Here is a 13,887-nt window from a genome sequence, read left to right on the forward strand (position 1 = left end):
TTCTGAACTCCCGGCTATTGCAGTTGATCCAGGTTTCTCAATGAAAGCATCTCCCAAGCTAACGGTGGGAGCTGGAGGTGGGGCGGCCCAAGCAGCATGCTGCAGGTGCTCACCCGATGAGCAGTGGCCCTTGGCCAGTTCCTGCCTTGGCCTTCAGCTCCAGACCTGGGCAGGAAAATGGGCAACATCTAGAGCGCCCTTACGGTCAATAACCTGTTGGGTGGTGATTACTGCTCCATCCCCTTTCTGCTTCAGTCGGTAGAAGAGCTGCCACTGAACTGCGCAGGCACACCTTAGTCCTCTAGCGTGTAAAATTGGTGTTTCCTTCCCCAGCGAATTCTCTGAGCAGGGAGAAGCTACAGAGCAGCCAGTGACAGCTTTGCATCCCCACACAGGTGGTGGGAGAGAGGAGCCTTATTCAGCCCTTCATCAAGGGAGGGGCAAAAATGTATTATAAGTTACTATAAAGCTTCAGGAAATATTTTAATTTACATTTCCGTATTTCATTTCTGGGTAGAAATAACATACTTCAATGGATTAGTGTGTGACTGTTCAGTAAGCTCGCCATTTTACATTTCAAAACAGTATCTTTTTTATGGAAGTATGTCTTTGTCAGCTGGTAATTTAATATATATGTATTTATATATATATATATATACACACACACACATAATACACACAGAAAAAACTCAAGTTCTTGAAGAGCTTGGCAGCTTAATGAATCTCAGGCTTTAGACCATCATTTAGTATTTGGAGATTGTATAAACCTGTGATTTTGCTGTATTGTATAACTGCTTCCGCAATTTGTGATTCAAAACATGCTTTTGTTGGAGTTGGCACTGTTATGGTATCAGCTCTAGGCCTCTATTTGTGTCACAGTGTACATGAAATTACAGCGGGCAACAGTAACTATTGCACAGTTGTGTTCATCGAGCAGCAAATGACGTTTAATTGCTGCCTAGCTTTAGGAAGAAGTTCTTGGAAGTCCTGTATCTTAGGACTTTGACTCTGCCTTCGTGCTCATCGTCGTAGCTCTTTGCTCTTCTTTAGGTTTGTGGTCAACTCCTTGGTCTCATTTGTCCTTATAATAATAGATACCATGCCGAATATCTGTATTGGTGTTACTCGAATAGAAAAAAAAAAAAAAAAAAGTGATGACAGTTTTATAAGCAATATTTTATCAGTTCTCTTATTCTCAGAATTTTTTTTCTGAACATCCAGTTCTGTGGAGTTGGTATCATCTGTTTTTCAGAATACCAGCATCTTGTTTACTGATTTTTATTCTTTTATAGACTTAGCTGAACTGAATGACTCACAGCAGTGTTGAAAATTATCACATGCTTTTATCATCAACATGCATCCCCCACAGAATGCATATGTACATCCCGTGTACGTTACATGGGCTTCTATTGAGCTAAAACTTATAGCTAATGCCCAACGCGCGTCGTCCTTTTGGAGGCAACCAGCTACAAAAGCAGAGGAACATTCGATACTTACAGAACAAGAAGGTGATTCAAATCAGACTAGATTTACAACCGCTAAAGCAGGATCACTTCAAAAGTGATAAAATGCTGTTAGTCAGCCGTTTAATTCTCAATTTGTATGAATGGCGGTAATTGTGCAAAAGCCTTGAACTGCTGCGATCTGCCCCGTGTCACCCGGGAGCTCCCTGGGGCTTCCCCAGGGCCTCAGCACTGGCTCTGCCTCCCACATCAGTGGCTCCCGAGCTTTTGTAGAGCACAGGCAACAGCCAGACCTCACAGCTTCCCCGGGATCACCAGCCCTGCTTACCACCAGAGCTCTGCCTGAAGACTCCGCGAAGTCAGTATGGTTCTGTAGATAGGTTCCGCTGAGACAAAATCACGTGTGATGTCATCGCTAAGAATGTTATCTATTTTAATTAGCTAAGTATAGTATCTAGTTTAAGTATTATATTTGGTTTATGTGTGGGTAAGTTAATTGATAAGGTTGCTAAATGCCCTCTGTAGGGAGGGGTACCAGTGAAATGGAGCAGGGAGTAAGAAGAGAGCCCTGAAGCCCCTGCTCTTCCCTGGATCTTTGGTCCGTGACTCAGCCCGGATCCTCAGACAAGCTCCCTCCGTGCACAGCTCTGTGGCAGCTGAGATCATCTGATGCACTCTGGTCAGGAGATCCACGAGGGGAATGTCTGGGACCTCTTCCCAGACCCTTCGCCAGCATTAAGGGCTATCCAGTGAATCAGCTTCCCTCTTGTTCTGACACAGCCTGGATCCGCTGCCCTCCAGGGCATAGAGCAGAGCTCATCTGTGCACTCAGGCTTCTCTGAAAGGGTCGGTGGGGCTGTGTTTTACTCTCATGTTTTGAGAACTGCAATTTGCGTAGCCTTGGTATTACCAAAAACGTGCACGTCTTCGTATAGATTCTCAGATTTGCGGTGATGATTGCATTTACAAGAGATAAAGTAAATGACAGGCTGACCCGTTTCATAATGTTTATTTTAACCTTCTGCCCAGAAATGGTAATAGTTTTACACGAGGAGAACTGCTGAGCCCTGTCACAGAATGTGTTTAAGTTACTCAATTTGAAATATGTAAGATGCCCTTTGATACAACCCAGAGGGCTTAGGAGAAAATTTGCCAAGCAGCCCAACAGTGGCTTTGTGTCAAGTGCCCTGAGAAACATCCTACAACTGAACATCATACGCTTATTCCTACCTCATGCCACTTACCTCGTGTGCACTTTGTATTCTCAGGGTTACTCCTTGATTACTGAAGTCTAACATAGCGCCAGCGTTTATAGGTTCCTGTACGTGCATGCATGCGTATAGCTGTAGGTACCGTTTGTGTGTAAGGCAGTGCCACACATGCTCCTGTTACGCCCAGAAGGAATTGTCCAGCAACGTCAACTGGAAATGATGGGGGTTTAGACTTGTACTTGATTTGGTTTTAATACAGTTTCAATAGCTTGTATTTCTTTCTGCCTTCCAAACCCCCTCTGAATTCCTGTTATTCTTAGGTTTTTGCACCATGGGAAAGGGTGCGTGTTTCTTCTTGTTTTCACTTGGGCCTTCTTATGATGACTGCGAGGGTACGTCGTATAATTCTCTTGCAGGGCTAAGAAAGGGAGAACTGAAAAAATGATAGCAGCTGTGGAGGAATTGGTGCCATTTCATGACCAAGTCTTACTCTTAACTTACACCGGGATTCAATTTTGTCCGTGTCTTTGTTTAGATTGTAATATTGAATAGGTGATGTCCTAGAAAAGGTGACACGTCATTAACGAAGAATAAATTGCCAGCATCACTGTAGAGAGATTGTGTAGTCATTGCATTTTGAAATGTGCTATTTTGCCTATGTTCTTCTCTACAGAAGTTTATGTGGAAAAGCACAAATCTCTCTTGCGCTCTTCAGAATTAATCTGTTCTTGTTGTTCATTTCCAACCCAAAACTGTAATCCTGCAGTGTTCATGGTAACCCACTATAAAAGCACAGGTAAAGAGGATTGTTGCCTCACCTGAGGTACTAAATAAAGGAAGGAGTTCCTGTCTTGATGCAGGTTTTCATTAAAATAGAAAAAATAAAAGGAAAAGAATATATAAATACATAACGTTTGTCATTCTGATCCCAAGTGCTTTCCAAGATTGTCCTTTGGTTGTTGACATGTCTTTCTATTCATGGTTAGAAACCTTACTATTGCCATAGAAAGGTGATGAAATGTAATTGCAGTCGCTTTAAGAATGTAAAAGGATACGAGAAGTATAAAGTCACTTTGAAAATTGAGAAGTTTTGGGAAGTTGATGCTATCACTAGTGATACATATTAGATAGAAATACGTATTAAATGTAGGCGGACTTCTCAAAAGTATTGAAAGAATTAGAGAAATCTCTTCTCCAATATAGTACACCATCACATTTCTTTATACAGAATAAATACTTTGGGACCATCAGACTTGGAGAACTTTGTCATACAGTGACTAAACTTGATTTTTCTGTCAAGTTTGTGCTGAACTGTTGTGTTGGCTGTTGATGACAGAGCTTACTGGTCGGTCCTTGATAAAGACAGGCTTCCTTTATAACGCAGGGTTTTCATACGTCATGCTCCCCTCGTGCTGTGGTTCTAGGCCAGTGTTTGTATGCGGTGACCAAGGCAATTGCCCTGAATGGGTTCACTGGAGAAAAGCAAAGATTGTTTTGCTGCGAGATAGATCAAGTACTAGCTTGTCATCTGCCTCTGCAACCCCCGCTGCTCTTGAATAAAGCACGGAAAAACTTAGATTTAGAATTTTTAGGTAGCTAGACATTTAACTAATTTTGATACTTGTATTTCTCAGGCAGAGAATGAATCTACCCTGTATGTATGAACAATGCAAACATATGCTTATGGTTGCCCGAGAGCTGTCGCGGCTTCAAGTCTCATATGAAGAGTATCTCTGCATGAAAACGTTGCTTCTCCTCTCTACAGGTAGGTGAATAGTTAAAATACCGATGTGAAGAACGTAAGTTTAACTTGCCAGTATTATGAGTGTGCCTGTGTAGTTTAAAAATATGTTATGTATCTGATACGAGATTTCCTATACGATCCTCTTCTTTGCAGTAAAAGTCAGAATATTCCACTTGGCACCTGACTATATAGGGTTAGTGGAGGAAGTTCTGCTTTTAGCAGGTACAAGACAGTCATGCTAAGATGTTACGAATTGTGTTCAGAACTTTCTAACTTCCACAGAGAGGCCTAACTCAGAATTGCAATTTAAAATTCTTCAAAAATACATCACAGACTGAATGAGTAGTTCAAGACGCAAAGAAATGGGCAAAGCTTATGACTGCATGCCCATGAAATACATAATAAAAAAAAAAAACCAACAACAACAACAAAAAAAACCCAAAAAAACAGCAAACAAACAAAAACCCCAACCACCACCTGGGGGGAAGTTCTGATCCAGTGAAGCAGTTTCCTCCAAAAAAAGTTATCAGACTCCCCCAGAAGTTACTGAAAGTTGTTAAATACAGCTTTTTGCATCTGCATCTAAAAAGTATTGGTGGATTTACGATTGATATTATAAGGTTGGTTTATGTAATATCCTACGCGGTGGTTGTTATGTCTTTCAACAGGACATGCAGTAGTTAAAACAAGTCACGGCTTTGTAAAATTCTGTTGTCTGTACTGCATGAAAGGTCAAAGTACAGTGTCAAAATAGCCCTTTTAGAATATACAGAAATGAACTGAGACATTACGCAAATAACTTTTATGATGTTATTTTTACCCTGTATTCATACTCGTTGGTACCTAGTGACTTTTTTCTCCTCGTGCGCAGTAGGGCCGTAGCCACCTGAGGAAGCTGAGCTGTAACCCTGGCTCCCTGGTAATCCAGGGGCTCTCTGTAGTAACCCTGGCTCCCTGGCAGTCCGGGGGCTCTCTGTAGTAACCCTGGCTCCCTGGCAGTCCGGGGGCTCTCTGTAGTAAAGAGCCCGTGTGTGTGTGCAGTGAGCAGGCGTGAGCGGGACACCTCGCCTTCCACCGCTCAGTCTGTGTGCACAGTTAAAGCATGTGCCTGTCTGTCCCGGGGAAATCCCGTCCCATGGCCGTCAACGCCGATACCCGTGGTCCGACAGGACTGAGAAAGCTGCGTCGGAGGCAGCAACTGCAGATTTCCTGGAGCCTTTGTTGCTGCTGCTTGAGAGAAGATATTTTTGTGTTAGTGTAGTGACAGGTAGGCCAGTATGCTTGAAAGGTATCAGTAAGAGCAGCAATGAAAGTAAAGATTTTTTTCAACATAACACTTCTATATGATGAAAAGTAAGTATTTTTAAAAGTTCAAACAGTTCATTGCACCGAGGGCTCCAACATTCCTCCTCTTTAATGTTTCCAGTGAATGACAGCATTAATTCTTAGAAAAAAATGAGAGCTTGGTAGCCTTGGGGTCTTCCCGAATGAAGGCAGGAGGATCTTGTAACCCGGTGCCATACGTGCCACGAAGCCCTGGGCGATGAGCGTGGGCAGGAGCGGTGTTGGGTGCTGTCGGCTGCCATGACCAGCTCCTCCCCGCGCTGCCGGGCCGTCACCTCGGTGGCCTGGCAGGGACGGCGCAGCCTCGCCTGCCAAGCCCAGAACTGGGACAAGGGCTCTTTTCAGAGGAAACTTTCAGCTCTGCACTGCCCTGGGCTTTGTAGAAACTTGAAACTTCCCCGAAACTGCAGATTTAAAGCAGTTTCTGAAATCTCTCCTGAAAATTCCTCAAGTGTTTTGGATGTGGTGTAGGCCAACTTTCCTTACAGGAATTGGAAATTTCCGTAAAAGAATTTCCATGGCAGAAATGGCGAAGAGGCAGCACTCGTAGAATTAAGCCCATTCACGAGTGAAGTATGGCAAGCACTGGCGTTTAACCAGCAGAACGCCTCTTTATTATATTTACAGTGAAAGACAATATATTTTCACATTTCTTTTTGAGTACATACATTGTGTAAGTGGTACATTGTGGAACTTCTGAAAATTGAATAGCTGAAATTTGTATAGCTTGTTAATCCATGACTTCACAATTTTAATTTATTTTTATTGTGTTTCTGTGTAAGTTTTCCAAGAGGAGGAGGAGGAGTAAAACAGGAGTCCCCCACGGGTCTAGCCGCGTAGCTCACACATAGACATAGCTCACAGGCCTTTTCCATTTAAATTATTGAAGCAACAGTTGACATGTTGTCACCTCTTGTGTAGATAAGGCAGGCAAGATACATCTCACAGATGCTGACGGTGTAGTGAGGGTTGGATTTTTTAGGAAGAGAATGCACTTTAGTGGCCTCTTCCTCCTCTCTTGCTTTCAGTCAGCTTTGTCTCAGCGCTCTCTCTTTATTTTCAGCTCTTCCCATTCACTTCCATCAAGGTAATCAAAGGCTCCAAATCAAGCATCTTAAGGACCACTGGAGTCCATATGCTTGATTTGTCCTGATTTGTTTACTAGTCCTTGGCCTTTAGAAGGACCATCCTAATAGCAGGACATGGGCACAAGGACTTAACGTGGTTTTGAGTCTGAATACGGGCATCTGTCCCCACGCCTTGGGTTTCTAACCCACAGCTCCTCGTCCAGCTGGCGCTATCTTGATGTCCCATCCCTATTCCAAGAAGCTGTGCCCAAGACCTGAGTCCTCCCCAGCTTGGGCAGTCAGTTTGCTGTCCAGTCTCTGTTACTGCCTTGCCCGGACGTGTTACTTGATCCACGTCAGGAGGGTTGGAACTAGATGATCTTTCAAGGTCCCTTCCGAGCCAAGCCATCCTGTGATCCTACCCTCTCTCTTTCCTCAGCACACAGAATTTTTATGGAATCTTTCCAGTGTCAGGTTTGCCCAGACATTGAGAACATGTGAGCTTCAGCCCTGGTGGTTCTTCATCAAGGCAATTCCAGGGCTTGGTGCTGTTGCCTCCATGGTTCAGTTCTCTTCCCTCTGTTTCTTGTTGGGTTACCTTTGGGGGTTTTTTATTTTTATTTTTCCAGCATTCCTATGCTCTTGGTTCAATGAGCCGTCCATCTCAGTTTCTGCTCTCTTTCCTTGTCTCAGCTGTCATTTCATTAAGTCCAAGTCCTTTTTCTTTTGGTCATTTTTGCGTAACTAATGTAAGAGAACTTAAGTAGTGCCACAGTTCATAGCTATGTAATGTCTTAAAGGTTCGTATCAATGTTACAGTTCCCAAGGAGGGCCTGAAGAGTCAATCTTTGTTTGAAGAAATCCGTATGACATACGTTAAAGAGCTGGGAAAGGCCATCGTGAAGAGAGAAGGGAACTCAAGCCAGAACTGGCAGCGATTTTATCAACTGACTAAACTGTTGGACTCTATGCATGTTGTAAGTTCTTAAATGAATGCTGGAGACGTTCCAGATAAATAAGTTGGGATATGACAGTCATCTCTCTCTTTTTTTTTTTTTTTTTTTTCCTCCCCTTACTTAAAGGGATAAATATTGGGGGGTGTGGGGGAAGGTGGGGCGGTCATGCTCCCCTACTGTCTAACTAAAAGCTAATTGAAAGAGGTGAACACGGTGCTTTCAGGCTACTTTTGCAGTGGACTCCACAGCAATTCATTTGATAACTAATATAATTTTCAGTCTCTTTAGTTTTTAAAAATTATGTTGCTTTGAAATGGAGGAACTCAGAAATTATCAATGATTTTGCAGTAGTAGCAGGGATGTGAAGTTTAAAACCAGTATTACCTCAGAGACAAACTATTCAAGAACTTATGGAATTGCTTGAAATTGCATTAAAATAAGGCATCGGGGTTTAATATTTACTATTATATGTTATATATTTCATAATACCATATATTTACTATTTTTAGTATTAGTAGTGGTCTAATTTTGCAAGGAATTTCAGAATTCAGGCTGTCGTCTTTTGCGGTACGTACTCCAAATTGTGCATAGAGTACAAAGTAGTCCAAGTAGTGTTTAAGCTGGATAAGGCAAGGGAAACTTTGAGACCTCAAAATTTTATTTTTTTTTTCTTGTTAGCATACCAAGCACCTGGAAAGATCTTATTGAGCTTATCCATATGTACGTTACTTGCGTGCTAGAACGGGAATTGATACAAATTCTCTTCAGTAGTTGTAAAGAACTTGCACAGTCCGTTTGCTTGTTTTATATTAGAATGCCACTGACGAGACTTACTAATTAAAATGAAGCTAATTGCGCACGTCTGCCCGGCGCTGTAAGTATTATCTGAGCCGGCCGCGAGGCGTACGTAGGGTAGCTGGCAAAGCAGCCACCGCGCTGGCCTGCGCTGCAAGAAGTTAGGAAGAAGGAAGGATGTAGGTTAATAGCTCTGCTGTATGTATTCGTGTGAAAGTAATTCTTTGCTTTATCACTTGTAGGTGGTTGAAAGTCTTCTGAGCTTTTGCTTCCAGACATTTTTGGATAAATCCATGAGTATTGAGTTCCCAGAAATGTTGGCAGAAATCATCAGCAATCAGATGCCAAAATATTCAAATGGAAATATCAAGAAGCTCTTATTTCATCAAAAGTGACTGCCTTAATACAAAAGGGTTGCCTTAAGAAAACGTCAAATGATAGCTTTTTTTTTTTGTAAAGAAAAAACCTACCAGACATTAATTTTGTCCTTGCAGCGGTGTTTCTTTTGTAATTATGCACTACATGTGGTTTACAGAGGGCCAAGATTTAGGCTATAGAAGCAGCGGATTTCTCACATTTGGTAAAAAAACTGGGGAGAAAGGAAAGGAAAATAAACCTTATTTGTCCGAAATTATCTATCTCCCCTCGTGTAACATCCATGGATGCATCAAAACCACCGGTGACAAGATCTGAGGCTGTGTTACGAACATTCTGCTAATTGATTTCTGCAGTTGGCTGGAGACAATTTCCTAGGCTTTTTTTTTTTTTTTTTTTTTTTTTTTCCAGTAAAGGTTTTGGGTTTTTTTTTTTTTTTTAAAAGTTAAGGTAGCATTTTGGTTTATGCATGTAACCTGAAGAAAGTTTACAAGTGTATATCAGAAAAGGGAAGTTGTGCCTTTTATAGCTATTACTGTCTGGTTTTAGCAATTTCCTTTAACTTTATATACCGTGAACTAGGCTTGTTCATTTTTTCTTACATAATTTTTTTGTAATACTTCAAGATGCCTATTGTACAGCTGGTTTTTTAAGGTGGGGCAGCTCGTAGCTTTCCTAAATGACCTCTAGACATTAATCCTTGAGTATATTCATGTGAAAATGGGTTGGGCTTTTCTAACCTAATAGCTTTGAACTGTCAAAGTGACCATAAAGATTTGGCATTTTTTTAAGGGCCAGGGTGGGTGCAAGAACACTCTCAGATCTAAACAGGCACGGATGAAGCAAATACTTTTGGTATATGTGCAAAGGTGGGTATGTACAAAAGTGGATATGCAGATTCATAGAAAATTAACCCAGTCCTAACTGGATGTAAACGAGGAGATTATTTTATATATTGAAAGAAAAAAAAAAAAGCCTGATTTTTGCATATAATGCAACAGCCATAACTATAGGAGTCACGGGCTGCATTGATGCCAAGAAGATCAGTCCTGACTGCCCATCAGGAAATTTTTAGGAAAATATGCATAGCTTAAGAAAAGTTTACTTCTGTGTGGAGAAACTCACATTTTCTATACACTTAAATCTATCATCATACAAGTATATATGGAAAAATACCATTGACTTACGCGGCAGACCTGTAATTATGCCCAGTGGTATGGTTTTGTTCTGTTTTCTTGTATCGATTCTAGAAATCTCTTCTTTGGCGAGATGTTTACCGTCGTGCAGGCAGTAGAGCAGAGCAGCTGCGCTGGCTGCAACTCTGGATATACAGGCTCCAAACCCGTGCGGTTAGAGACCCATTTTCACACCTCCACCCGCCACCGACCGGCTCATCCTCTTTCCTGGAGAGCAGGAAAGCTCCGCTACTGATTTTGTGGTCTTAGAGTCGTATGTCAAACTTTCTGTCTTTGTAAGGCTGCATCCCTTCATACCGAATTACTAGCGTGCCATAAAATTACCATAGGTCTTGTGAATTTCTCCTTGTTGCCATTGATAACTGTATTTTAAAACGTTTAGAAGCTGTAGTAGCCTTTTCTACGTGCACCTTAACAATTTTCTGTATCTCAAAATTTAAATATTTACTAAGCCACTCTAAAATTTGATTTTTACTCCAAGTGGCCAGATTATTTGTGTAATAGAAATGAGAAAGATCATCCGAGAAAATGCAAAACCTAATATATTTTTATATTTAGTTATAGTTTCAAATATGTATAATCGGTATATTCGCTGGTCTGAGAAAAGAAGGGAAGGGCTACTGCAGCTTTAAAAGCATTTTATTAAATGATTGTAAAATAGCTTGTATAGTGTATAATAAGGATGATTTTTAGATGACAGATTGCTTTATCATGATACATGTAATTATATTTTTTGTAGGGGTCACAAATATGCTGAATGGTAACCCGTACAAGTTGTGGTTTGCCTGGAGGTAGTACTGGAGGCATCGGTGTTCAATATCCAAAGAAGTACTCTGTTTAGAAAGGAAAACCTGTGTTCAGTGGATGTTTTTAGAGTTGATTTTATGTTTCTCAAATCACTGTGTAAAAATTCAAGTCGGAGCTTGGATGGAATACTCCTATCTGTATGGTTGGTTACCATTCACGATTCACTGCTTAAAATCAGACCTCCGCTGCAAAAAATGTAAGCCGGAACGCCGCGTGCGTGCATGCATGCGCCTCTGAACATACGGGGTTAATTTCATATACAGCCTCACGTACCACAGCAAAAACAGCTTGATAAATCTGGCAATAATGCACATACAGGTACCAGCAATATGTAAATATAGAGCATAGGTTGTTCACGATACACTAGTACATTTCTAGCGTTTGGCAAAAGTTTGTTTCCAAGTGAAATAGGAAACTTAAATTTTCATCCTTTCTTAAATCTCTTTTTGAATGTTATAGCTAAGAAAAGATACTATATTCAGTACTTTGGAGTAAAACATCTTTAATAAAAAAAAAAAAGTAACCATTCTCTTCTCTTTGATCTGTAAAGAATATGTACATTTTGTAGCCGTTCAGGTAAAGTTCAGTATTTTAATTACAACTGCCCGACCAACTCGATGACGATATTCACGTGGCCCCTTCCAGATACAGATAGGAGTTTCGTACCGTTTGGTTTCAGGTGGGATCTTCCGTTAAGAAGAAAACTGTTCTTTTTTGAGAATGGTTTTAAAAAGTGCATGCCCGGATACCTCGATCTGAGCTTGCGTGAAAGGGCGAGTGGGTGCGGGCGTGCGCGCGGGCGGGTGGGTGCGCGGGCACAAACGTTTGTGCATTTGTATACACAAAGATACGAAGCTTTTTGGTTTGGTGTTTTTTTTTTTTTTTTTGCCAGCAGAAAAGTAACTACAGTGAGCACGAACAAATTATCACCTTGAGAGAACTGGTAACATAGGAGAAGAGAGGCTCTCTACCCCCTTTTCGTCTGTATGACTGTATATTCATTTTGAGTTTATGGATTTAAGGAAAAAAAAAAAAATAACAAAAAAAAAAAAGGGAACTGTGACGTTAGAAGAAAGCAATCGTCCTGCACGTGCTGTTAAGTTTTAAACTTCACAATTAAAAATATGTAGTGCTTTAGTGGGCAGTGAGCAGTCCATGTTCTGTGTATCCGTAGTCCTTGTAGCAGTGGGTAGTATCTGCACTCTGGATAAAGCAGGGAGAATTCTGACTTTGTCTCTTCAGTGCCTTATCACAAAGTGCATGCATCCGACCGAGGGACGGCCGCCGCCGGCAGCTCAGGACACACGCGTGCTGCGTGGTGGAACTTGCACACGACGAACGCTAGGAATGGCCTTACGTAGGGAAGCCAGGGAGCGGGGACGGAGAGGGAGCTGCTGCCGGTCTCGCACAGCCTGGGTATCGCCCCAAGCAACAGCCACAGAAACTGCGGTGTCAGGGGGAGCCCTGCAGCTGGAAGGGAGAGGGAGGGAGGGGGCTGGGAATTAGGTGCCAAGTGAAGCCGAAAAATGACCTCGCCATGTTCACGGAAAAAGGTGGAAAACAGGAGGAAGTGCCTGGATGAACGTCAGTGAAATCCTGTTGCCCGTAGTCGAACTTCAGCGAGTGAGGACTTCAGGGTCATACCTTAGAGTGAGATTTTTTTTTTAAAAGGCTGCGTGTATTCTATACTAGTTAAGCTCTATCCTTAGTCCAGTCTGCAACCAGGTGTTACTGAGCCATCGATGTTACATAGGAACCAAATTTTCCAGAAAGGACTAGGGCCTCTCGAAAACAGCAAGAGGCACTCACTTTCTGATGAAAGGCTGTGTGTATGAAAATATCCCCCACCCCCAAACTAACCCGCATAACAGCATAGAGTCAGCCATGTGTCATTATTCTATTTTGTATATTAAACAAAAGATATATACTGGGGACAAATCCTATATCATACCGGTGTATGGCATTATTAAAAAAAAAAAAATCATTATTTTTATCACAGTAATTTTAAACAGCATAAAAAAAAATTAAACCAGTGACTTCTGTTTAAAAATAAAAGTTGTAGTTTTTTATTCATGCTGAATAATTCTGTAGTAACAAGTCTGTAGTTTTCACCGACTCAGTGAAATGTTGGACTGTAAAAGCTTGTGTGGAATTGTTGAACATTTATTTTTTCATTTAAATTTGCTGTTCTGGTAATACAAAGCCACACATCTGTACAGAAGTTGCAGTAAATGTGAGCCATTTACAGCAATGCCGAATAATGGACAGAAACCATATAATAAAATTCTGCTTTTTTCATTAAATGGCTCCAAAATGCTTTTGTAGAGTTTTTGCGTTGTGCCTGGAAAGGGTCGGTTCTGCCAACTGAGTTCATCTCTGGTGTTTTCGTTATTTGCCTCGTACACAAAAATGATTTATACTGAAGCTAATGGCTGCTGCCGTGAGGTTCTAGAGTGGGAGAGTTTCTGATAATTAAGTTCAGATTAACGATTTAATTGAGAAATCACCCCTTGCGTTTCCCGAGCATGCTGCATTTGCCATTGCATTCGTACCATCCCTTGTGGGGGGAGGACCCTGCGCCGCGGTTCTCGAATGGCATCGAAAGCGGCTCTGTGCGTCCTGTAGAGGGGCATGAAGCTGTCGGGAGAAAAAGGGCACAAAGTATATTTAGGAGGAAAAAAAAAAAAAACCTAAATTGATTTAAAATGGACTTTCCTCTTGCAGTGTTTCTTAACCATTTCATGCTTGGCAGGATGTTGATAAAAGCTCCTGTGGAGGCAGCTACCGGCTGCCAGAACGTTGGCGACAGACGGAAAATACGATGGGAAGCGTTGAGTGTTCTCGTTGTACATCTCCACGTCGGCCACGCGTGTCTGCCCACACACCTCCTCAGGCCTGCTCCCAACTCGTGGAGTGGCCTAAACTTGCA

General features: G+C 41.8%; 1 protein-coding gene across 1 annotated transcript in view; it reads left to right on the forward strand.

Moving 5' to 3' along the window:
- The window catches only part of NR3C1 (nuclear receptor subfamily 3 group C member 1), a 72,566-nt gene extending 60,540 nt beyond the window's left edge, over positions 1–12,026 (forward strand). The window contains exons 7-9 of the mRNA XM_009646793.2: positions 4,309–4,439; positions 7,649–7,806; positions 8,823–12,026. Coding sequence (XP_009645088.1) covers positions 4,309–4,439; positions 7,649–7,806; positions 8,823–8,975 — 442 coding nt within the window. The 3' untranslated portion in view covers positions 8,976–12,026. The remainder of the gene's footprint in view (positions 1–4,308; positions 4,440–7,648; positions 7,807–8,822) is intronic.
- Positions 12,027–13,887: the final 1,861 nt, after the last annotated feature.

This window comes from Egretta garzetta, unplaced genomic scaffold (assembly GCF_000687185.1).
Source record: "Egretta garzetta isolate BGI_Z169 unplaced genomic scaffold, ASM68718v1 scaffold1, whole genome shotgun sequence".
Taxonomy (NCBI): Eukaryota; Metazoa; Chordata; class Aves; order Pelecaniformes; family Ardeidae; genus Egretta; species Egretta garzetta.